The sequence below is a fragment of the Rhinolophus ferrumequinum genome, chromosome 7, assembly GCF_004115265.2.
Source record: "Rhinolophus ferrumequinum isolate MPI-CBG mRhiFer1 chromosome 7, mRhiFer1_v1.p, whole genome shotgun sequence".
NCBI classification, from domain to species: domain Eukaryota; kingdom Metazoa; phylum Chordata; class Mammalia; order Chiroptera; family Rhinolophidae; genus Rhinolophus; species Rhinolophus ferrumequinum.
In genome coordinates, this window is record NC_046290.1 from 64120395 (window position 1) to 64147223 (window position 26829).

Sequence of the window (26829 nt, forward strand, 5' to 3'; positions counted from 1 at the left end):
ATTAAATTATGGAATATTCTCATAATTATTGATTATCACACAGACCCTGCCTGAAAGAAGTTGAGAATCTGTTTTCCAAATGCACAAAATTTACACCTTGTGCGTGTTCCTTTAGTGGAGGAGTGGGCCAAATCAAATGCTTACCGAGTGCTGACCAGTGAGGTGCCCATCGTAAGCAGCATGGAGCAGGGTGCCTTGGGGACCTGGCACTCAGGTCTAGCTGGCTCCAGCCACTGTTGCCATGAGGGAACATGGGTCTGAGAATCAGATTTTATGTGAAATCTTACTATTCAGATGATCTGATTCACTCACATTTTTAAAAACATTTGACATGCCAAATAAAATATACCTGAGGGACAAACGTGGCCTGTGGGCTGCCGGCTTGTGTCCTCTGAGTTGAAGCTTGGAAGCAGTTTGGTGAGAATTTGGATACTATCAGCTCTCTCAGATTAGGGAAGAAGAGCCTTTAGTGTCAAAGAATGACCACTAGGTCTCAAAGATCTTGTAAAACCTGTTCTCATGAATACAATTTTGAAAACAAGCAAAACCTTCCATTGGCTTTCCCCTCATGAATATGTTCCTGTTATTACATTGGTTCTCTAAGTTATGAGTGGTTTTCAGTTATTATTGCTAAAAAAAAATTATGACTAGCAATTTGGCAAGTCCCAAGTGTAAGTTTGTTCTAAGAAAGTAGTATAAATTAGTTCTCTCAGTATTTAATTTGTGTCTGAGAAAGGAGACAGGTGAGGAAAACCTTCAGAAGGGGAAATTGAGGAAGACGAGAGCACAATGCATGAGTCTCGTCACCTTTAGATCCACAGAAGCCTATACATGGCACACTAAGCAAAGACGAATGTTCTAAAACTGCTCCAACCAGATAACGCAGATCTTAAGGTCTGTTTCTAGATCTAAATAAATCAGCTTTTCCCCAAATGACCAGATAATCATTCCCTGAATAAGTACTGCTTTGGAATAGAAAAGATAGGGTATGCGTCTAATTGTGAACCCTTTTCATCAGAGACTTTCCAAAGCTTTCTTTGGCATCAAAATTCAAAGCACTACAGGACAAAGGCAGGGGACCAGCTATCAGAACAGTGTTCCTTCCTATCATCCTTACCAGGTTACTTTTTCAAATTCATCCATTGCCCAGGTTATTGTAAGAAATGAAATGGGAAGGCTCACAGAGGCATTTTAATGTGGTCCACGGACCACATGTGAACTGTGGCTCCAGAAAGAACAACCATTTTACATGTGTACGCAGGGAAGACGTGCTTTGAAAGATCTATGATCCGTTCAGGAAGCTGGATTTACTATTTGAGCTCATCCTTTAGAAATGTCCAGTTTGAGGAGAAAAAGAAAAAGTATCACAAAGGATATTATAAGCATAAGAATCAATGACCAAAACAACCACTTCAGACACAGGCAAAATCTAAGGGGGAGGAAGAAGCATGAATATTCCCAACCCAGGACCATAGACTTGTTTTACTTTTCCTTCCTCAGAATGTCCACCAGAGCTTGCAGCAGCCGGTCGTCTCTGTGCTTGTAAGGTTTTGTGTTGTAGAAAACATCGACATAGTCACTGTACAGACTGTCCTCAGTGTCTTTTCGCTGGGAAGGTTTGTTCAGCTTTTCCAGGGCTTTGTAGAAATTTTCATAAGGGATGCTGAGCTCTGTACTTGGAGACTTCTTTGCCGATTGCTTTGCTGGTGAGTTCTTGCTGAACGCACTTTGTAGGAGTCGCAGCATGGCCTCGGATGGGGCTCTCTCCTCTCCCAGCTCATCCCTTCTGTTTCCCACGCTGCCGCTCCTGCTGAGGCTTTTGGCCGCAGTCAGGGGGTTCTCACTCAGGGTCTCTTCTGCGGTCTCCTCCTAAAACACAGAATGCCACCAACAAAGGGAAAGGGGCTCAGTATGCAATGCCAGGCAGGCCAGCCTCCGCGCATGCCCTCTGCCTGCCCGAGAGGCAGTTTGGGCGGCAGAGAGCGCACGAGGCTTGGAGTCACACTAACTCAGGTTTCAGTCCTCAGTTTTCCATTTACTGATGTGCCCTTGGCACCTTTTTAATCTCCCTGACTTCACCTATACAATAGGAATGAGAATCCCTCCATTTCTGGTGGTTTTCAAGACTGAGATGATGGATATACGAGTGTGCGTACTCATACCGGTGGTCTCCTTCACTATGACAAATGAAGTAGAATCCATGTTAGGGAATTTAATAACTTTGAATTCATTAATTTCAATGTCTAAATTCTAGATGAAAGAATAAATGGATAAAACAATAGGCTTCATCCTATGAGAAAGAAACAGTTTACCACTCCCCGTCCCTTTCTTCCCCATCCATGTTTGTCTCACTCCCTGCCTTAAAGTCAGCGGTGGCTTCACTCACTACGTTGTCTACTACAATTCACAACCGAGCATGCCAAGAAGAACATAGCTGCACAGACCTCCCCCAAATCCATCTTCTCCACCCCTCTTCTGTCATTCTGCACGGTGTTGTAGGATGTGTACACACGAGGCTGCTTCATGTGTTCTGGCTGAGAAGAGGTCCCATGCAAAATCAACTTCCAGTTCACAATTCTTCCTTCATTTTGCATTCTTCCGGACTGGTGAACAAGCATATATAATTTTAGGGTGTGTTCTAAGATTAAAACAAGTTCCTTCAAAATAGCTGAAAAGGATTTCGTAGTTAAAATGTAATTTAAAAATTCTGTGCATTCCATCTGTAGAGCTTTATGTACAAAGGAGTAAATCACTGGATTCACTCTTTCTAGGAGAACTGACAGTTTACAGGCTGAAGGATTTAAACACTGATTAATTGCTTCGTGTAATTAAAAAAGAACTCTCTAGATGAACATCCTTTTCTATATTGGGTGTGTTCTTGAAAAGTTGACTGTAACTTCTATAAATAGAATTATTTTTACCAATTATCAACTCGTAGACACATTCCATTGGGGAAAAAAAAGTCAGCTTCTATGGAGCATTATAAATAGCTGTCAGCATTAATCAGCCTGTTAAAAACTGTACATTTATTGGAAGAGTAATACTTTGCAGAGGCTCAGCAACTGTGTTAAAATTGCTGAAATTTAAAATATCTAAAAACGAAATCTAAAAGTGTAGAATAAAATTTGGTAGACTTGATATAAAATAGAAAGCTACTTTTAAATAGCAGTAAGTATTTGTAAGAGTTCCTTCATGTACCCCAGCAGAGTGTCACAGCAAAGCCAGTCGAGCGTTTAACTCTATTTGTGAATACAGCTCATTCTGGTGGCTGAGTAGGTCACGTGGCTGGCTACGTACTGACATGGGAACACTTGGATTTGTCCAGTCTATCACATTGTGTGTCAGACTATGTTCTCTTCCTTATTCTATGTCCAGTGCCTAACATTTTTTATTTTCTTAACCTATGCAGCCAAGTGGGCAGGACACCTTTTCCTTACTTCTACTAAGGCATACACAAAATTCCTTAGGGCCCTGATTAATGATGACAACAACATTCAAACTCCTTCAAAGTGTTTAAAGGTGAGCTTGTGTCTCTGCAGCCTTTCATTCATACTTACCATGTCTGTAATTCGCAAAGTCCAGGTGCCTACTGGATTCTCTCCCCATGTGTGAACAGACATGAAGTCCCAATTTTTAAAGCCATTAGGAGATGTATCCCGCTCTCTTTCAGCCAATAGAACAGTGTTGGTTCCTATTTTCATGCAACAAACACAAGTTAATGAAAGTTCTAACAGCTATGACAGTAGGACACACTCTAGCATCTGAAAATAAAGATGAAAGCTAAGAGAGATTAGTCCTCCAAATTTCCCATTTGAGCATAAGACCAGGATAGTGACATTCACAAGGAAAACAAAAATTTATCCACAGTCCTTCACACATTGCCAGGCATATAATAAGTTCTCAATAAATATTGTGGAAAAATAAATAATGAATGAATATATTGATTAAGGTTTATTTGAATAAGGAGAACTCAGAAAATGACATTCACAAACCACATTAAAGAAGAGAGTCAAAGACTTAAAATACATTTTAATGGAGCTATCATTTTGAAATTCAAGAGGAAATTCTGAAAATTTAAAAGGTGCCTGAGTCTATAATCTATTGTAGACATAAAAAAATTGAACTGTATTAATTTAATAATCTCTTGTCATAAAAAAAAAACTGGTAGTGGGAGTAACTCTAAATCTTCAAATCCAAGCTCTCTATAGATCAATAAATAATATTTCTAAGTGACAAGGTCAAATGAACTACAAGGCCATCGATGAAAAAGCATTCCTCCAATATTTCAGGCCAATTCTAAGATATCTAAAAAGCATAATTAACAGAGCCTGATCCAAACCTCTAAGAAGTTCATATCCTAGAAGGTAATTATAGAGATAGCACATCTTTCCTCATACATCACCTGCAGAGATTGAATTTAGTCAGAGATTGAATCCTACCAAAATATGAAAGAGTTTTGGGGCAGCTTCTCCTGGTTGGATTATGGTTTGTGTTTACAATCTCTTTCCCATCCAAGATCTCATCTGAATTAGTACCCTCTCAGGAAAGAACAAATGCCCACATATCATATCATATATTGTCTTAATCATATCATTATGGAAAATTTGTTAGTCTTCTCAATCCTCTTTCATGGATCAGAATTCTCAGTTTTTTAATCCTTTGGATGTGTCTGATTAATCTCTTAGCTTAATTAATTAATTATCAGAGTAATTTTCACTAATGTGTTACCTGAGAGAAAAGAACGATAGATCAGTAGTGACCTGGGAAAATGAACACAGTTTGAAAATGTGTAACTCCAGAAAGATATATTAATTGATATTATTTAAAAGGACCTCATTCTCTGCTTATCAAAGGACCAGTGAGAATGAGCAGGGCAGAGTTCTGATGAAAACAAAAAACAAAAACAAAGAAGCATATATTTTTTTTAAGATCCAAAAACATCTTTTGGGAGATTTAGTCCTATAAATAAACAAAAACACTAATTGATCTGAAATAATTCAATTTACACTTAAAATTTTAAATAAATGGTTAAGAAGAAATTTTTGAAGTTTAAAAACAATTTTACCAGCAGCAGAAGTGAGTGTGACATGAAGGTCTCCTCTTCGGGAATATTCAATTGTTGGTTCGAATTGTACGTGTTCCAGGGACTTGATAGCATTTTCCTGGTCTTCACAAGCTCTTGTTGGAATTTCAATGATAACTTCCTCATTTGCTTTCAGGACTCTAAATATGTTAAAGAATCGTCAATAAATAAAATGTATCTCTTCTTCCTTGCAGTTTATGCAAATATGTACATATCAGTCTTGACTAGATACGCAACTAAACTGTTGTGTCTCCCTATTATGAGTAGAATCCAATTCAGGATTAGCTAGAAATGACTTTTAATGCATAGAGAATGGTAAGCTTTTCACAGAAACAGAAAAAAAATTTTTCTACAGTTTTTATGAAAGCACAAAAGACCACAAATAGCCAAATCAACCCTGAGAAAGAACAAAACTGGAGGCATCGTCATTCCTGATTTCAAAATCTATTAAAAAGCTACAGTAATCAAAACATATATTACTGGCATAAAGACAGACATATAGACTAATGGAACAGAATGGAGAACCCAGTTAAGTGTTCTCACCACAAGAAAAAGAAAATAGTAAAGAGCACAGATACTTGAATATAATGCTATTTTATATCGAATCAGATTCAAGCAGGTTTTCCTGGGACTCATCAAAAATGGTCTATTACTGCGATAGACCCTCTTAAGAAGACCTTCTGAAGAAATGATTTTTATCTTCCTAATGTATGCCCCCCAAGCCTCCCACACTTGGGTATTTTGTGTGAATGGATCTTCAGTATAATCATAGTTGCCATGATAGAATCAACAAAACAGTCATAGCAGATTCTGCTTCTGTGGCCAGATGTGGTGGGCCAGATAATGGTCTATGTAAAAGCAGTATGATAAAGGGTATTTCATGGGAGCAAAGTCATGAATCACATAGCAATGTGGCATGAAGGGAGGCTCTTGAGGAAAGAGATGTTGGATAATACTGGTTGGCCAAACAGTATTTCATCAATTCTAAACTGCATTTTTTTTAATGCTTTAACATCTTTGAATTTGAAATGACTCTTAAAATTGATGAGTGATAATAGTTTAATTAGCAATGGTTTTTCTTAGTGGTATATGAGTCAATAGTGCAACTTAAACTCACTGCTAGATGGTAAGTAGGCTATGAGAGGAAAATGCAAACATGCTAATATTATTTGCAGATCTTTGATCTCTCAGTGATTCCCCACGGACACACAGGGAACATGGTAAATGCTACCTTCATCTACTTCAGAAGGGTAGGTGAGAAAAGAATTAAGCAAAGTGACAAACATCATATCACATAGAGCCATGGGCACACATTAATTCCTGAGACACTCACCTGGGCTCAAACTCTTTGTCCTTGACAACACACTGTTTCTTCTCAGGCACACTCTTCCAGGTTCTTGGATCAGCTAAATCCACCAGAGCTTTGGCATTTAGCAACCCGAATCCAAATCGGCTGTTCACCATCAAGCCTGCTCCATTCTTTTTCCATCCTGGGTTATTGGCCAATGGGTCATACTCAGAGGTCCAGACAACCAAGTGCTGCATATCTCGCCAGGTGAGATTTGGACTAGAGGGAAAGTGACCCAAAATATCTTTCAGGGACAAAATAAAGTTGCCTTGCAAAACCAAGTGCTAAAAACAAGCATCTCTTTTCAGAGATTATGAAGTGCCTTTTGTAACTGTACTTATATAATTCTAGTGTGTATTACTATTGGTATGTCTTCCATTCAAAATTCAAAATACAGCACTGAAAACTTCTCCCCATACCATGCAAGTTAAGCTCTTACTAGTATGAGTAAAACTTTGTCTTCAGGATTGTAGAAGTGTAGAACTTGGTGCATGATTTCTAATCACTTAAATTTAAGTGGAACAAAATTAAAAATGACAGCAAATTCTTTGTGTCTTCCAGTCTCCTGCTGCCCGTTAACAGCCTTGGCCCTTTCTGCATTATGAACCCACAGATGATAAGGCCTTGACTTCCTTCTTAAGAAGACTCAGATTTCAAAGACATGGGCTGGCCGCCTACTCATACTTTCTGCCTCTTTTCTTTATATATCAAAAGTGTTGAGAAATTCTTAGCTGCTTGAGATCACTCTTGCAAGGCACTATGCTGAACATTATGGGGATATTCAAGGAGGTGGTTCTTGCTTTTCAGAAGCTTACAATCCAGTCTAAGAGCTAAGTCTTTTTATAACTATAATATATCTGTCGAATGCCGTGTTTATGACATAATGCATTGTAGGAGTTTGGAGGAGAGAGAATTCTTTGGGGATGGGAAGATCTAGAGGGCTTTGCTGGGAGGACGTCTTTGAACAGAACTTTGAAGAGTGAGTAGAAAGTGAAGAAATGGAGTGAGAGAAGAGGATGAGGCCGTGGGGCAAAACCTGCGAGGGAGGAAAGTACAGGACATGGCCAAAGTACTGTGAGTGGTCTGGTTTGCTGGAGCAGGGAGAGCTGATGGGGAGTACTGAGCCCAATGGTGAGAGCCTTGACTGCCAGGGAAAGGAGCTTACACTTTATCCTTTGGGCAACGGGGAATCACCGAGGAGTTTTGAGCAAGGAAATGGTACAATCACAAGTCTTAATAAAATTAATTTAGCAACAATATAAAGATCAGTCAGCGATGTGTGGGATTGTCGGGTTAAGTACTATAATACTGATGAAGCCTGTCCTGATTACTATGTAAAATTTCAATTCTCCCCACATACTGCTGAGCTCTCTTATCCTTCTATCTGCCTACCTTTTCCTTTTATAGCACTTATCAACTTTTAACATACTGGGCAACTCATTTGTTTTGTATATTAATAACATCTGTCTCCCCTGCTGAATTAGCTATGAGAAGGGCTGAGATTTTAATCAGTCTTGTTCTCTGATGTGTACCTAGCACTCAGAAATATTCTAGGCACAGAGTATATGCTGAGTAAATACTGGTTGGTTGAATGATTGAATGTGCCTAAGTGTTAAATAGCCCTAATACAATTTTAAAACTTATTGCTATTAGTCATTGGACTCTTTCAAGATCTCAAGCTTTTCCTTAGCTTTAAGACCTGCATTGTTTCTGTCTCAAGCATTATTTAATACATACATGCCTGAGTGTTTCGTCCTCAAGGTTTCTATCTTAGGTTGTGAAACAGCCTTCAGAGGAATCTGACTCAATTTGCTATTTTCTCCTTAGACCCAATAATAAACTGGTCCAATTGTCCTGGGTGACAAGAAAGAGGCAATACACACTGCTAAACCCTGAGGAGTCTGGCTCCTGGTTCACAGCCCAGGTCTTCTTACAGGTATTGCAAAGGCTACCCAGCAGGCCTGACAGGGAAGCTCCCTTCCCACACCAGCCTGGGTGCACAGCCGGTGCACCATGGCTTCTCCAGGGAGTTGGAGTCAAGGACACAGGACTCCTTGGTCAAGCTCTTCCCATATTTGCATTCCTAGCCCCCCATGCCTTCAATTTAAGTCTCCTTATCTGAGACCATGGGCAGAGGCCTTCAGGCGCTTCTGCTGAGGCTTCCTTATGGGGGCGTGGGGTAAGCCTTGAAGACATTTTTTCCCCATTCTGACTCAGTACCCAGTATTTCTCCACTCCTAACCTTAACTCAAGCTCTACCCCTACCCCAGAGTTCAGGAAATAGCAGAGCTCTTTGTTGGGGCTCCCTCAACAGTGAGATGGCCCCCATGAATGTGCTGCTCCACCTGACCCTTGACTGGGGCACTTTTCCATGGGGGAAAATGGACTGAGGAGTCAGTGTATTCTCTGGGTTTAGACGCTGGCTTGTGCCATCACAATAAGCAATTAAACGCTTAACTCTTTCATTCTTGGTTTGTTGCTTTAATTGGGTTCCAAAGTGCTTGCACCATAACCACCTTGCACACTTGTAAATAGTGAAAATTCTTCCAGTCCATCCTAAATCTACTGAATGAAAATATCTCAGTGCAGGGCATGATTTTATACAGAGGCTGCCAAAAAAACATATACATATTTTAAGAAATGTGTATTAATTGTAATACTAATTGTGACACTCAATATATACTGATAACAAAAGATGAATACAAGTCACGTTTGACTTCTGCAATTACAAGAGGTGCTCAAAGTGGTTACCATCAGCATCCAGACCCTTCTGATTATAGCGAACTACTGCTTGAGCATAGATAACGTCTCTTAAAATTGTATACACATTTTTTTGGCACTCCCATTATTTATATTTGAAGAAAACTGTCTAGCTAGTTCTATGTTATAGCTAGAGTTCTATGTTATAGCTCAGATAATGAATTGGAAAAAAGAATACAAGCATATAACTAAGACAATTAGAAGTCATTTCAAATTATGGGAGTCAGGATAGGGAGTAACTGGAGGCATATTAAAAACTATATTCTACTACCAAAGACCTGTGTGACCATAAGCAAGTCATTTATCTCCCTTGGCCTGATTTATCTACAAGAATTGATTTATATACTAGAATTGAGGGTTGAGTATAATAATCTCCAGAATTCCTTACTATTCAGACCTCCTATCTGCCCAATATCATAAATACCTCATTGTAGATTTTGTTTCCACAATGGCCATCCCACATTCAGGCATAATTAACTAGCTGAACAGCAGTGGCTATTTTCTTAAGGTGGAAACATTCTGTGCTATAAAGCATTTTATTGAAATTCTTGCTTCCTTCCAGAGTTTTAAAGGAAGTTTTGGGTAAAGGCTTCTTATCAAGATGGTCAGTGGGCAACACACCACTTTCCTATTTGGACTCTGAGTGTGGGGCGTGCGTATGGAAGTTGGGATCAGGAAGTGGACTAAGGAGGCATAAGGCAGTAGTAGCCTGATAATCACGGTAATCAAGCATAGACTTCCTCTCTTTCTATAGCAGAGCATTTATTTTACATTTAGTTACCGGTTTTCTTCTTTTTTGTTTTATTTTTCTACCTCTTCTTTGCAAAACATTCACGGGGGCTTCATTGTCATGCAATTTGGAAAATTAAGCCTGTTTTCCTCACAGATTTATTCTTCATTTATGTGATTGCATTTCATAAATGAAAAAGGGCTGCTCATATGAGTGTGTCTCGTTCGTGACAGCCTTCCTTTGTTAATTAGTGCTCAGCAGCATCCACAATAATTAAAAACTCTAAAACGGCATTGGGTTGCTAATCAAGCCAATGTTTATGGAAAATAAGGGTTGTGCAATTACACATTGATATTAAGCATTGCTTCAATTAGAAAAATGTAGGTAAAGTCATCTACGTACAAAATTCTAAAGTGAAAAAGTCTTAGAGGCTATCTAGTTCAGCCTCTAAGCACACCTACATAAGCCTAGCATATTGTAGCTTTTCTAACCTGGAGACTTTCCAACATTTCACAACCCACTGAGTCAAGGATTTTTTTCATGTTATTTATCCAAAGGTTTCATGCATCATTGAAAGTTTATTTCCCTTTCTCCAGCCTTTAATGAAAACAGAAGATTGGTTCATCTGTTTGTTTAATATCTCCAAAGATGGAAAGGGATTCAATGTTTCATTACAGAATTTTTGTTCTCTATTAAAAATTTTCCTGATTCCTTTGCTCTCTCCAGAGAACACTGAGGTTGCTGTCTGCCATCTTTCTTGTATACTAATTATTAATACATAATAATGGTGCCATAGGCATTTATCCAAGGAATTCCTCTCTGTTTAATGTCTATTAAGTACCTGGATGGGCGTCTTCACAATCATAGCTGGATGAGGTTGCAGGAAAAAACAGTTGTAAATTAACTCTATAGCAGTTATTTTTCAAAATTGGGTTCAGGTAACTATTAGCATTAAAGCTGCCTAGGATACTTGTTAAAAATGGGAATTCCTAGGCTAAATCCCAGAAACGTCTGCATCTGAGTTGCTGGTAATAGGGCCTGGGACTCTGCATACTAGATAAACCCCCAAGGTGATTATTACGGATGCTGGTATTTGAGAAACACTCTTCTTGGTAAAGAAGTTCCTCTATCACATATGAGCCAGAAACCATTCTTTCTCTTTCCCTCTCCTCTTCCCATTCCCCAGTGCTCCAGCTACATTATATTTAATGCAGCATAGTAAGGAGGTAGCTTGTGACAAGGAGCCTTTTATGAGACACTCATAAACACACGAGAGTTAGGATGTTCCTTTAGCAGCCTCAATCTTATTAACCCCCATTTCTTCGAGGGGATGACAGGCTACCACTCAACTGTTGCTCTCCCTCACAGCGCCATGGCAAACAGTGCAGCATAGTTGCTGATAGCACAGGCTTTGGGGTCAGACTTTTGTTTGAATCTCTTCGTGGGATCTTGGTTACACATTTCAATCTCTCTAAGCCTGTTTCTTCATTTATAAAATGCAGCTAGTAGTTGCTATGCCACGAAGATGTTGTAAGGATTAGAATGAATATTGTACATAAAGAGGTTAGCACAGTGTCTGGCTCATAGGAAGAGCTTGATAAATACTGACTGTTACTATTCTTGATAAATTTAGCCCAGAGTTCTTTAGTTTCCATAGTTGTTCCTTGAGGACCGGCACATGATCAAATGATTTTCCCAATCTTGATTGGGAAACTTCTAGAAATTCTTGCATTCTGATTTTCTGAAATAATTGTTTTGGTGTGGAGTTCAGACAGCTGTCCATTTGAGCAAAGACATCTCAATAACCTCTATGTACTTTGGCAGGATATATATAAACGTTAAGACAGATTATGTCCATCTTACTGATGACTGAATCAAAATCAAAGGAATTAAATTCTTATTATATGTACCAGGGAGATCATAGACTCTTAGTGTCTCTTAAATTATGAACAGTGTGCGAATCTGATGGAACCTAGAAACCATTCCCCAGAAAAATACACACACTCACAAACAACTCTGCATCTAGTTTCAAAGACGTACAGGGACTCCTGGAAACTCATGCGTGTGTTTCATAGCGATCCATGGCCCACTACTTTATAAATGGTCTATGAGAAATTAAATGAGATTAATGAAGCTAGATTATTGTTAGATCATTTTCTCCTGGTACAGACAAAGAAGGTTTGAAATTTTAGAAATCAGAGATTGCAATGTTAAGATTTCAGTTTTTATATAAAATTAACATTACCTCTGTTCAGCTAGATGAGTATTTCTACTATAGTGATCACTAGACAAGGATGGGTGAGGCCTGGCTAGTTATATTGACATGTTGGGTAGAGAAGACAATATTTGTTTTCTTTTAACAGCTCCCTGGAGCTATATCTTGAAATCATAAAGATCATAAGCCTGTTTTACCACCTGTGTGTAACTGCTTGCCTTCATAGGACCTTACTTTTCTTCCACTCTGGACCTCTCACCACCAATCTCAACAATTCACGTTGGATGATCTATTAGGTTGGTGCAAAAGTAATTGCGGTTTAAAAGGTTAAAAAGAATTGCAAAAACAGCAATTACTTTTGCACCAACCTAATATATACGCTGACACCTTCCATTTCCATTTGGAGAATCTTAGGGAAGAAACTCGAAAAAAATCACCTGCTCTGACCCCTCCATTTTATAGATGGTAAATGGAGCCCTCAATTGGGAGTAACTTGCCTGTGTAAACTCACAGAGTTAGTCATATACCTAGAACCGGAAGCCAGGCGTTCCTTGTACTTTTCACTGCTTAGATTATTTTTCCTTGTATTGGGTTTGGATTTGCTGATGCCAATCTTAGCTTGTGCCCATAGACTTTGCCCTCTGTCTACTCCCTTCCTGTTACAAGTGAAATCAGATTCTAAACATAGTTCTTCTGTTGGGCCCAAGAGTTTCAAGGGCCCCTCCGTTGCCAGTTGAGCACCTGGCTTGGCTCTTCCCTTACCAGACATCCGAGCTTGTCCAAGGAGGTAGACTCTTGGTATGAGCCTTGTGAGGCCTGGCTTGCTTAGCCACTGTGGCCGTCTCACAGCTGAGATACCAGGGGCTGAATCATAGCTCCACAGGTTGCCCTGGGGGCTCTTGGAGCTACTCTGAACTCTCCTGGACAAAGACTCAGCCACTTCAGGACTCTTCCAGCTGTGGCAGGAACCAAGGTGTGCCACTCTTCTGTTACTGCAAACCTTGTGTACTGAATATGACATGAGGACACTGCTTTGTTCCCTCTCTAGAGCACATGGATGTTCTTCTAGGGTATCGTCCTTATTAGGTAGGATAGTAGTTTACAAGTTTAATTGCTTCCTCTATCATGCAACCGTAGCGCCTGACTTGACATTTAAATATTTCTTTCCACACAACATTAGAAACTAGAAATGAGGACGAATAAAAGTTGTGGACATACAATGTGAACCAATTAGATGCTTTTCCTCTGTATTAAGTATTGGATTATTAGGTACCTATTATGAGGAAAAAACGTTACATCCATTTTTAACATTAGACACAAAAATAAATTCCTTGGGAATGTAGGACCTAAATATGGGAAAGGAAGCATCATAAAAGACATATAAATAAATGTTTATCAAATTTTGGGGTTGTAAAGATTTTTCTGAGTGTAAAAACTAAGGAAAAAGCCTTAAAGAAAAAAGACTGACAAATATAATTGCATACATATTAACTTCATTACATTAAAAATTATGTATAAATAAAATGAAAAGGTAAATGTAAAACTAACCAGGCATTAATAACTTTTCTGAACTAAAGCCATAAAACAAAATCAAGGTCATAAACAAGCAATCACATGTGATAAATGGCCAAAGAATATAAAGTGTTGAGCTTCATTAGTAATGAAATAAAAGCATATGAAGACGAGATACCATTTTCATGTATCAAAATAGCAAACATTTTAAAAGGTAATAAAAGTAGCTTTAATAAGGGTTTAGGAAACTGGCCCTTTCACACACATACTACCAGTGGAAATATAAAATGTTACAGTCTTTCTAGACAGTAACCTGGCAATATGTATATCAAAACCATTGAAACATGCTTGCCCTTTGACCCAAAAATTCAATTCTGAATGTTTATCCCAAAGAAATGATCAGAGATGACAGCCAATATTTACGGATAAGGGTATTTAAGCATGATTAGATATAAATAAAATTTTCATTTATATAATGGAATGCTATGAAAAGATACAAATCCTGTTTTTCATTCTCATGTCCCCTGACATGTTGGGCTTATATAACCTGAAAAAGGATGTTTTATAAACTTATCTTTCCTAATACCACCCACAGGAAATTATCTGAACAAAGTATTTCCTGGTGGGAATAAACAGAAGTGAGAAGGCTTTGCAGCTGAGTCAGAGGAGAACTGGGAGGAAAGCATGAGTTTTTAAAGGTCAAGGAATACTGATGTAGACATGAGAAAGTATTACATTATTATATTATTAACATATTATGTTAATATAATTATTAACATAGGGTGGATTAAAAAATGACAACAGAATATGTGTACTTGAGATTTTGTGAGATATGTATGCATTAAATCTACACTGAGATGTGAACAGGAAGATAGCTTACTTTTATTATTTTTTTGTGGTTTCCTACCGTAACCACGTATTCAGCAAACGATGTATGTTATTATCAAGGAGAAGCAGCCTTAGTAAAGGTGATGAGAAGCTTTCTGGGCCTTACTTTGCTTCCAGGGCCAGAGCGAAGATGCCAGCGGCCAGGGGTGCCGAGGCCGAGGTGCCCGTGTGGGTCTCTGTGCAGTCATTATGCAGGTCAGCACTCGTCTGGGTGGCATCAGGAAGGAAAGAAACGTGGGAGAACATGTGAAGAGTGTGATCCTGTCCCCGGGGGTTAACCGTACCGAGCGCTGCATCTGTTGTGATCAGGAAACTCAGCTGATTCGATTCCCTACTTCCTCCTCTAAACCACAGGCGGATGTGTGCCATCTGCTGATATTTTAGTTCACTCTCCTCTATATGCAACTTGTCTATAATTCTGGCATCAGGATGCCTTTTCTGGGGATGCAGTACTCCCACTATGAATATTTTCTCCTCTGAGATTCCCAAACGAAATGCTGTCTGGAAAAAATGTTTCAGAATCACTGTGAATCAAGCTGGCCCATTAATCATCAGGTCCATTGTGTTGGGTCAGGCATATTTAGAAATTCTGCCTCATGCAAAATTCCCTTTTGCCTTCAGATTGACATTTGACTCTCTCCAGCACAAGAATGTAAAGCCATTCTGATTTTGGCCACTTGAACTACCTGCCCAAAATGTGTCTAGTGTGTGGTCTGCACTCACTGTTGATGTAATTTGATGCACATGAGTTAGTGCACGTTGATGAAAATGATGAGTCTTTCAAGTGGAAAATGTGCTAGACTTAGACCTGGGTCCCAATTCTAAAACTGCAATTCAGTAGATGTGTCCTATGGGCAAGTCACTTTGTTACCCCATCTGTAAAATGAAGTTGACATTTCCTGACTCATATTCTGAGGCTGAAATGAGATCCTGTCCGTGAAAGCATTTTTGCACAATATTATCACAAGTAGAGAATTACCCAGACTCATTGTAGCTTAATTGAAGAGGTTGCCAAGATGAAGGGAAGAAACCTAAAAGACTTCCAATCAGTCTGCCATAAGGACCACAGTGCTGCTGGTTGAACACGTAGTTGGGCCAAAGGATTACTAACAAGACACCCACCCAGGTTCCCGCCCTGTGGTTTTAAGCTAGAGATTTCAATGTGTGGGAGGGAGGTGTAAAAAAATAATTTGATCTATTATCACCTCCTTTGGCTTCCCACTTGGAGTTGCTGAATTTCTCAAATTATGGTGGCTCTGCTCGTCAGAGGGTTGCGGAAGCAAGGTTGCCCTTTTTACCTGTTGACGTAAGTGAGCCCCCAGAGATGACAGTGCTGACGAAGAGGTTTGCGTAAGAGAGGGCTATGTTAGTACAGCCATCGCAAATAGAATTCACCAGCTGTCTCTCCTAGGGCTGATTTACCTAAGGAGGAATCTTTACAAAGATGGAAATTCTTCCTCCTGCTTCAGCACAGAGAAGTTCAGATGAGGGACAGCCTATATGAAATGGTGACTTTGAAATGCATAACAGGCCATTTTCTCACAAGCAACTGTGGACGACAGACAGCCAGGGGCTCTGAACACGAGTGGAAAACATGCTGATGTGCCACATGCAAAAGCTATAAAATATGCCTGCCAAAAAGAAGCCCTGGCCAGAATGTTACTGTCTATTATTTGTGTAATCGAAGATATGGGCGTGGGAGGGAGGCCAGTGCTTGCTTTTAAGTGAAGACCACAGTTGTAGTGTCTAAACTAGAGTAGATGGGAAAAGCAGGCCGAGTTCCAGAATAGTGTCTCTGTTTGAAGAAGACAGGAGTTCTAAGAATTTTGTTGAGATGCTAGTAATATGAATTTTACAAACATTTCAAGGTCTAATTATTATGGGGTTCACCCACAGTCTGATTGGATCGTGACCTGTTATTTCACTGAGATTAGGATCTACATACTTTAGCTTGTTGATTCGTTTTGTGTCAGGAGTTAAACTGGGGGCTTTAAAATTTTAAATTAAAAGTGCCTCTCTGTTCTCAAGGCCTCAGAATGGTCCTCCCTCATCGTGCCCTTGAAGGGAAATCCAGTAATTGCCCTTGGCAGTCTGACTCATGGAAGTGAAGGCACAGCCAAGCGTGGGCTGAAGATGCTCTCTGAGCATGTAACTTTCCTGAACTGCTTATTTGGATGCTCAGAAGTTCACCTCAGGGGAAATTTAGACTGTTATTTTCCTGTAGGTCGTTTGTTCTTAGGAGACATAGCTGGTGTACACGCTGTATTTTTATCATCTGCTGGAGGGCAAGTCAGACCATACCCCTGCTATTAAAGGATCGATAAGTACAGGGTGATAAAGCCCCTACCACCCTGAAATCTCCTTTAAGGCTCTTTTCAGGGAGGCATCACACAAGCTGAAGAGACATTTGGAGTCTCGGCCCGTTTGTAATGACAGATTGGTGGCTTCTCAGCGCTGAGTTTAAAAATGACCGAGAGGCAACATCCTCTTGGCAGAGGTGTCATTGTCCCTTTGAGAGAAAACCTCCCAGTATATGCCAGCCTTTCTAGTGAGTAAAGCATGAATCTCTCCACCTGAGACATGAAGCTTCAACAAATCGATTTCACCAAAGATACTGACCAAAGGATACTTTGGAATGCAAGCCATGCTCTTCTACCCAAGCAGAGAGCGTTAGACAAAAGCAACATACGATTCTCTGGTCGGTGTAATCCCCGCTGCTGTACGAGGTGGCCAGCGTGGAGGAGCACTTCTCAGCATACCAGGGGGACAGGCCCTGCTGCGAGGCGCTGCTGATGGAGATGGTGTAGATGCTGTCCGTGTACCCATCACAGTCACAGTTATCTCCCTGACGCCCCCCATTGCCAGAAGCCCAGACGAAGATGGAGCCCTTTCCTTGTCTCCCCTAAAGGAAAAGCCAGAATATATCACATCGATTATCATCTATTGCAGTCACGGTCACACCCCAATGAAATCTCCAACAAATACATGCATGAAGTTCTCAGAGATAGTTATCTGTAGTCTGTTTCAACTCTGGGTCCTCCAGCATCAATATTGGAAATCTCACGAGACTTCATGTTGTTAGCCACTGGGTTCTGGCTCTGCCAGCCCTCTTTTGTCTGGGCCCTCGCTGGGATGGAGAGAGTGCTTTTCTTGCCTTCTTTTGCTTTAATATGCGGATTCATAGTCTGGCCTTCAGCCCTCGCTCCTATTTTTTCACTCTTCCCTTGGCTTATATCACTACCCTTGAATCTTTGAACTTCCTTTCTTTCTTTCTGCTTGAATCTTCTGGCTGACTGATAGAATGACAAAATCAGGCATTATTCAGATCTGCTTTGCAGCTGCATTAAAAGGGACTATTCCATTGAATGGAACTCGTCAAGGCCACTCTTTCTACAATTTTTCAATTTGTGCTCTCCAAAGTTTCTTCTTTTGTTTCACCCTGTGTAGAACAAGGCCTTAGAATCTTGGCAACAATGCAGTAAACCCAAGTGACAGAACAGCACGACCAAAGCACACGTATTCACCAGGCATGTACAGAGTTATATTTAAGAGTGCATTTTCAGAGCACTTGAAAGAAGTCTAGGTAGTAGTTTACCTAGTGTAAAACTTCAAAAACGGCAGGAAAACGAGAAAGGACACATCCAAGTGTTTTGTAAGTAAATATCCTAAGAGCAATGAATCTTTTTGTTGAATGTCAGATCCAAATGGGAAAAAAAAAATCTCTAAACCTTTAACTTCCATCCATCTGAAGAATGATTTGGCTCTCTAAATGCATTTTAAGTCATAACCAACTACCATGTTTCCCCAAACATAAAACCTAGCCGGACCATCAACTCTAATGCATCTTTTGGAGCAAAAATTAATATAATACTGGGTATTATATTATATAAGACCCGGTATTATATTATACCTGGTATTATATGATATGATATATGATATGATATGATATATTATATTATATTATATAAGATCTGGTATTATATTATATTATATTATATCATATTATATTATACCCAGTATTATATTATATTATATTGTTATACCTAGTCTTATGTTATGTTATATTATATTATATTATATTATATTATATTATATTATATTATATTATATAAGACCCAGTCATATTATATGACAATAAGACTGGGTCTTATATTAATTCTTGCTCCAAAAGATGCATTAGAGCTGATGGTCCAGCTAGGTTTTGTTTTCGGGGAAACACGGTACAAGAAATTCACAACCATTTCTTTCCATATGAGCTAAAGTTTCTTCCCTTCTCCTCATAACCAAAAGGTCAGGTCCCATTCCAGGTGGGTCCATGTTAAGCATCTGACCTGTTTAACACCATATTCAAAAGCCTTCTGGGCTAGTCGGCCAGGCCCCTCCACAGTTTTCCCATCATCATTAGGGCCCCAGCTCGCGCTGTAAATATCCACATGTCCAGGATTGAATCCAATTGAACTCGCTTCAATAGCATCGGTCACAATGCCATCCAACATTCTTATGCCTGAACAGCAAAGCAAAGAAACACATAAGTTGATGTCAGTATGTACATGTAGGATGGCACAATGCTCTTAATATTCATTTCTTAAAAGGACCATCAAAAGAGTCAAAAGCAGGGTAATCACTGAATATCCCATGACCCAGCTGCCAGCAGCACAAAGGAAGGTACAAGTCACTGCCTCTTTAAGCTTTCATTTCTGCCCTTTAGAGTAACTATGCACTGTGCAGTGGCCATGGTTTTTGTGGATTACAAAATGTCTCCCTTCTTTCCACGATAGCAATAACCTGAAATTGACAGGAGAGCTTTTAGAGAGAGGTATCAAACAGCCCTGCCCTGACACACCTGCTCATGACTCTACCATGAAAGGCTGTGGCCCAACCTGTGCCATACAGAAGACTCTGTATGGGAAACCATGCAGCTTGAAAAGGTCTACTCACAATAGGAAACTAACAAATAAGGAAAGAATTCTTGTTTCTAAGCACTGATTAAAAATAACCCAGAGGCCATTCTATTATGTGTTTGCTAAGAAACATTTTCAAGGAACATGCTTCCTTTTCTTCTCAATAATCTCAAGGATGAAATCATTGCCATGGATTTCACTCCTGAGGGGGAATCATTTTTCATCAGGAGGAGGCAGACGCAGTAGTTCTTTGTGCTTTCCAATAGGCTGTCACCCGTCACCCATCATCAGACTCATGTACTCAAGAGCCAGGAAGGCAAAAGCAGTTTAGACAGATGCCAGCAGTTACCTGGTTATTCCTGGCTTCAGGCTCATAATGCAATGGAGTGCACAGTCTTAGATTTCCACACTATTATTTACCATGGAGTATAGGTAAAAGAACATGCAATTGACACGATTAGTGAAAGTCATATTTGTTTAAAAAATGCATTTGAGACAAAAAATCCCAGCTTCTTAACTTACTAGGTGCATGGTCATGGGCAAATCACTTAACCTCTCTGTGCTTCAGTTTCTTCATCTATAAAATGGGGATAACAGCTCACATGCATTGAGGAGATAATATATCAGCTTCCATTCTATACGCCTTAAACTTAGGAACTCATCTATCCTTAGGACAACTATTTGAGGTGGGTACTGTAATTCTCCCTATTTTACAGATGGAGAGACTGAGGCCGGAGAGGGACAGTGACTTGCCCAAGGCCACATAGCTTGAAATTGGGGAGCCAGGACTTGAATCCCAGATCTGACACCCAAATGGATACACTGCCTATAATGTGTTGTAGGGTAAGTGATGAACATACAGTAGGTGTTAAAAATGAAGGTTATTATTAAAAAATGCACTTGGGGCTAGACTATCATAGAGTGGTATAATGAATTAAAAAACAGGTAGACTTGGAATCAGAAACCTTGTGTTTTTAGTTCTACACTGTCCCCCTTTCCTTGAGAATCTTGCTTCTGATGCCTCCGCTATAAAATGAAAGGATCAGATGATTCTCCCACAAACTAGCTACTTAGTTCATCATGACTTAAAAAGTGCATTCTTTTTCTAGGTGATTTGTGCTTCTGCCTTCATTTTCTTTAAATTAACATGGCACTTTGCTGATGCTCGTATCAGTGGAAACAGGAATGACAAAACCTAAGAGAGTGCTACACTAACGAGAGGCGTTGTATGTGCTAGTTATTTGATTTAGAAAAAGGGAATATCGTCTCTGTGAGCCCCTACAAATCCACTCTCCACAGGAACGTGGACTGTATCGTTGGGTTCTCTTGTCTTCCCACTGGGCTCAGCCAACTGAGGAGCAGGAGGTGGGGGATGAGGGGAAACTGAGGCACTCATTCCCCTGCATCGTCCCCGTCTAGAAATAGTTCTGTTGCTGTACTCCAGGCCACAGCTCCTGTCCAGTGGTTCTCGCCTGTGGCCACAGCGTCTCCTCTCCCGTTTCCACTGACGCCTTCCTCTGATCCTTTAGGCCTGAAGGTGGGAACATCTGACCCCATTTGTCATCCCTTGTTGGTTTCCTTTTAACTCTTGTAAATAGTTCCTTTATTAAATAGCCGTGATGGAACTTACCATATGTTTCCCCTGACTGAAAAAACTACAGATGCTAAGTATCTGCTATTAAAGATAACCTTTGGCTTCTTTATATATCAAGTATATTCTTTTTATTTTTTAAAAAAACTGTTCCTTGCTATGAAATGCAGAACTACAGAATTGAGCTTGAGAGGCAGGGAAAGCCTGCCTAAATTTACCTCCTCCTTCTGCTTCCTGAGCACTCAATAACAAACCTTTCTAAATCAGAACACAGAGAAAATTGGATTTGGTTCCAAAGCTGTTCAACATTTCTATTTCCCCCCCACAGAGATGTATGGACTATATTCAGCTACCATTTTCTAGGAATCCAGATCCATTGATTTGTTCGCAAATCACACTCAAGTCCTGCTGCAAATTTTCCAAGGAGTTCATTTCTTCCAGTGGTTGTTGAAGAGCCCTACACCCCACCTCCTTTATACGAGGTGATGCAAAACTCATATCAAAAGTGCAAAACTCCAGGAACAGCGCCCCCTGCTTTACCTCCGACTTTGGAATTGTATGCAATTCCGACCCCACACTTGTGATTATTAGCTTGCATGGCAATTTCTCCTGCACATCTGGTCCCATGTCTGAGGATTGAAAAACAGAAATGATAAAACATAAATGAGGACAAACATTTGTTTTGTGCGTAAATCCATGGTACATGGATGTATTAACTTTTTGTCAGCCTTGTTGTGGGTTTTCTTCCCATCAACATTAGATAAAGTTGTAGGTATCAGCTGAAGGACACAGGTACAGGAGCCAGAGTACGTGAGTTCAGATTCTAGCTTCTTCCACTAATCAGTAGTAGGACCTTGGGTAAGTTAGTTGTCCTCAAAGGGTTCTGACATCACATAAGATATTGTGTATAGAGTACTTAGAACAGTGGTGGGCATATCGTAAGCACCCAGTACGTGTTAGGTATGCATATAATTATGAGCAACTCTGAATCTTTCAGAAATTGTTTCCAAATAAATGGCTTTTGCTCCATATTTTCTGATAGTGAAGTGGCTCCTCAATCCCAGCCGTCTCCCTCCCCCCCAGTGACTTCCTTGGATTTAGTTATCCTGGACCAGTCATAGTAGGACACAACAGAACAGAGTCCCTTTTCACGAACTCTTCTCCTCCTCTAACCATTCACCAAACTAAAGCATCTGAAGGTTTTCTGGTACCGAGAAGAGTTGGAGCTTTTAAGAAGACACTACAGGCTAATTGGGAAGACAGGGTTCTCTGCAACTCTGACTGGGGTTAGCAGTCTGAACAAGATTGCTTTTGCAGTCAGGTAATGTATGATTTCAGAGTATTTGGGGGGGAAATCCAGCTCTAAAACAGATCAAAGTCCACCCTCAAAGCATCAATTCTGAAATTCTGGGGATAATAATTGTCTTTTCCCACCACCACCACCTGACCTCCAGAGGGCCTGTAAGAAAACTTTAATATAAGTGTGTTTATTTCATAACTTTATTCCATTATGGAAGCATCTGGAGCATTATGAAGGCTGTTGGAGGAGCTGTTGACCAGATGTGCTGACATAGAAGAAAAGACAGAAAGGATTAGCTCTGAGCAACTCTGTCAACCAGCTACTTTTAGACACTACCACACTAGACATCTATTAATTTAGCCTGGTAAGGAATATAAAGATCCAGAATTGACTGGGTCACCCAAAATAATTCCGTTTCACTTATTCTGTTTCCTAAAGGACCAAAGATGATTTCCTGGTGTCCTTCCACTACATAATGTTCCTGCTTTTTCCACATATTGGATAGGAATCCTAAGTCAGAACAATATAATTATCTTTAATTCAAGGTCTTCCCTAGAGTAGCAGACATCTGATTCTTTTTTGTCTCCTAGAATTTTCCTGTTTTGGGAAGTGGCCCGCGCTCACTCCTTGTGATTCTCTCGATCACAAGGCACCTTCTTCCAGGCAGCTTTCAAGGATTCATGAAGATTCTGGGGATGAGACTTATATTCTTTCTCCAGGGTGTTGAGCTTCAAGCTCCATGTGAGCCACGTGGATTTTGCTGCCAGGCAAGATTCTACTGAGAATGAAGGGAAGTTGAGGCGAGCAGCAATGGTCGGTCGAGATAGAGTGATGGGTATCTTGATGGCGTATTATTTGAGCTCCTGGATCTTGCAATGCTTGAAGCTAGACCATCCCTTGGGGGATGTTTTTTTTTTTTTTTTTAAACCCCCATTTTACTTAATCTTTGAGTTAGGATTCTCTCACTTGGAACTGAAGCTAGCCTGACCACTTTCTGAGAACTGTATGTACATTAAACACGTAGAAGGCAGCATCTTTGATGGCTTAACCCTCTTTGCCATTCTAGAAGGAGAAATTCCGTTGTCATCCTCTGGGAAATGTACTTCCCCCGCACCCCTATACCTCCCATGCCCAGGTCATCACTGCCTGTATTTCCATTTACACAGGATGGGAGACAGGGCCCCAGAGAGCAAAATCTTAGCCTCAGCCAACAGAATCAACCCGCTGGAAAACATCTCTAGCATTGTACTTCTGTCCTAAAAATGATGCAACGTGACATGACCTATTATTTATCTCCTATAATGAGGACTGTTTTCTTGAAAGGTACAGCAGGATCATACTACAAATTGGGGTTGATATATTTTCCTTCTCTTATCCTCACTTCCCACCTCCACGCCTTGAGAAAAAGGGAGGACTTCATCAAAGTGGTTCTATGTCATTTTTTTTATAGACCTGTAGCTTTTTTCTTTCCTTAAATCAGGCTCTGAGATAAAATAACCGTCTATTATCTTAGAACAATGGTAGTAACTGGCATTTAAACAAATTGATTTTTAAAAAATTATTCCACAAGATAGTTTAAAGACTTCTATTATACTGGTTAAAACATCCTTGTCACACATGTTATTTAACTTGAAAAATAATCTGTAATTGGTATTGAAATACTGACTAGAGACGCATTCCAGCTTAATAGTGAGTTACCTGCACTTTTAAGGCTTTATTATTTAGTGATTCTTCTTTTGATTTGCAGATGAGAATTCAAGTGTAGCTTCTATTAATCTCATTTACATAGTAATAAAGAACAGTAGAAACACAGATCGTGTGGAGCCATAATGCCCTGGAGTTGGGAGAAAACAGGTCTCTAATTGCTAGAAGGCCAAAATAAAATGGGAGCACTCGTTTTCCAAAGGTGAGGGATTTATTATTGACAACATGGCTGAAGGGTAACTCTATTTTTTATTATAACTTTGACAAATGATGGGGATGCCACCTTTTTGGTTGATCGTCTAGAGGACCCTGACAGATAGTTGCTGATTGTGCAATGTTTAAATAGCAGATTCTGAACCAGCTCAGAAAATTGACTTGTCTCTGCCTCTGCTCCTATCACGTGATATTATCCTTGTCATGCTGATTTCTCGCTGAAAGAGGTCAACCTTAGTTACTAAAGAAGAAGCCCTTCGTCATCCTCATCATCATAGCAAGCACTTAACTTTTGTAATGTACCAGGCACTATCCACGCCGGTTATACATGGAAACTCATTTAGTTCCCGTAATAACCCAATGAAGTAGAATCTACTATTATCCCTTTTTAATAGGTGATAAAACTGAAGCGCAAAGAAGTTAAATAATTCAGTCAAGGTAACTCAGCTGCTAAGTGGCAGATCTAAAATGTGATCTAAATCCAGCTGCAAAGTCTGTACTCCTAACTGTTGGGCTCTGCCACGCTAACTCTGTGCTATGTGGAAGGTCCATGGTAGGCTGTGCTCTGACGCTCAGAGTTTTCAGGCACAAAATAAGCAGGATTACATGGGTGGCTTCCTGGGGGGCCTTTGGAGATCTGTGATTTGGGACAATTATATTATAAATACAGCGATCTGAGAGTCCACTTTTTGGGGGGAAGAAAGAGGGAAATCTTAGTCCCCGTTTTCATGAGTAGAGAAACTCGAGAGAGTATCATTTCACCAAGGATTCACCTATCAATCACGCTGCCACCACATACATGATAACCTATATGGGATCCTGGGGCCAGACTCCAGGTACACCTCCTAGGAAAGAGGCTGATACCTCAGGCTAACAGTCTCCTCATGTTGCTGGCAGCAGATTTTCCTCTTACTCTTGACCAAGGGAGTGAGATGAGAGTTGTCATTTTTACTTAATTCCAAGAAGGAATTAAGGCCCCTTTCTTCCAAGCACTTATTGCCATTTCCATAGGAAGTTCCTTTCAGGAGGGTAGGGAGCAGGTGCCTTGTCACCCATTTTAGGAAACAAAATGAAAAATAGAGGCAGAGAGAGGTGATTTCCTCAAGGTCACCCTCTATACTGGTAATCAGTAAAGCCATGACTACCAGCCAGGTTAACATTACAAGGTCATGCTCCAAAAGTGCAGAAGTTCCTGGTCCCCCACAGTCCTGACTAAGAAATATGGCTGAAAGTTTATCTGGGGGACCCTGCTGTAAGTTCCTGGGACATCCCACTTTCCTTCAAGGGCACTCCCTCATACTTCCCGTTGCATTGTTACTGGAATATTCTACCTTCTAGGGGATGTTTGCAATTAACCCCCTTCAGAAATAAACCCTAGAAGATGTAAGTGGTATTGAAAAAAGCCGTACGTTGGAAGTCTCCCTATGCCTCCCCTTCTCCTTAAGAAATAAATATACACCCAGAAATTGAGGCCAAGTGCATACCCCTTCCCGGGGTATGTTGGTCTTCTGGAGGGGCACCATGCAAAGAAAAAACTTTAGGTCAATATTACTGTATCAACCACATGGGAATTCTGAACGAGAATAAGGGAGAAATGGAGCGGGACAGTGAGAATGGGAGAGAGAAGGAAAGAGGGAGAGAGAGAGAACTTAATTGACCTAAGTTAATTGCTAATAATCCAAGAGAGAGAAAGCCATACCGAAAAAAGGGACGCACTTTATGTGGCAGCCACAAAGAGCTTTTCGTTGCTTGCTCTTTCCATCCCCACTAGGGCTAGCAGCAAGCCCTGATTTTGCTTTGGCTTTGATCTGTTTTGGTGCAAGCACTACTGGGTGGAATAAATAAAGAGGAAAAGTGTGAATGTCTCCTTGAAGCCTATAAGAGACATCATTCTGCACACAGAGGAGTTGTCATATGGGCACAGACACTTGAGGCTATGTGCCTAGGGAGTGAAGTTTCTTTGAGGTTAGGAAAGAGGGTTAAACTGTCCATTGCTTCTGGGTCTTTACTTGGCTTCTTGCTTTGGCAGGTCTGGTTCTTGGCCTCCTTCATCACCCTGTGGCTGCCATAGAGAGTTAATTTAGGGATCACAAGATTTCCTCTTTCTCTTCCCTTTCACTTTAGAATATCCATCAAGAACTCTGGAACGTGCTACTAACAGTCCAATGCCCCAGAGACTGTGCTGAATTTGAGCACTGGCCTCAGGTGACCTTTCTCTTGTCTGATGTCTGGTCATGCTCTTCTGAAGGAACTGGGGAGCATAGCTGCAGCCCCCATAGGAAGATATGAGGATATGCTATCTTGGTCGTCTCTACTTCTCCTCATGCTAACATCAAGCATGCTGCTAAGAGTCAAAGATTCATAGTGGAATTGGGGGTGGGGGGGGTTGGCCTCTAGGTTTTTATTCTTTGTGTCCCAAATATTCTTTCTAAAGCTATATCTGTGCAGTAACATTCTTATAAAAGAAAGTTTAATTGAAATATGGTTCTATAAGCCAAAGGGAGTATAAAAATAGACGCTTCGGTTTCTGTTTTAAAAGCAACAAAATATTGTGGTATATAGGGATGGTGTGCCTGAATATTAT

General features: G+C 40.2%; 1 protein-coding gene across 1 annotated transcript in view; it reads right to left on the reverse strand.

Moving 5' to 3' along the window:
* Positions 1-686: 686 nt before the first annotated feature.
* PCSK1 (proprotein convertase subtilisin/kexin type 1) overlaps positions 687-26829 on the reverse strand; it is a 36446-nt gene continuing 10303 nt past the window's right edge. The window contains exons 6-14 of the mRNA XM_033111006.1: positions 21569-21657; positions 18868-19040; positions 17226-17438; positions 14643-14743; positions 6417-6650; positions 5066-5223; positions 3558-3691; positions 2445-2603; positions 687-1869 (exon numbers count right to left, since the gene is read on the reverse strand). Of these exons, the coding sequence (XP_032966897.1) occupies positions 1483-1869; positions 2445-2603; positions 3558-3691; positions 5066-5223; positions 6417-6650; positions 14643-14743; positions 17226-17438; positions 18868-19040; positions 21569-21657 (1648 nt within the window). The 3' untranslated portion in view covers positions 687-1482. The remainder of the gene's footprint in view (positions 1870-2444; positions 2604-3557; positions 3692-5065; positions 5224-6416; positions 6651-14642; positions 14744-17225; positions 17439-18867; positions 19041-21568; positions 21658-26829) is intronic.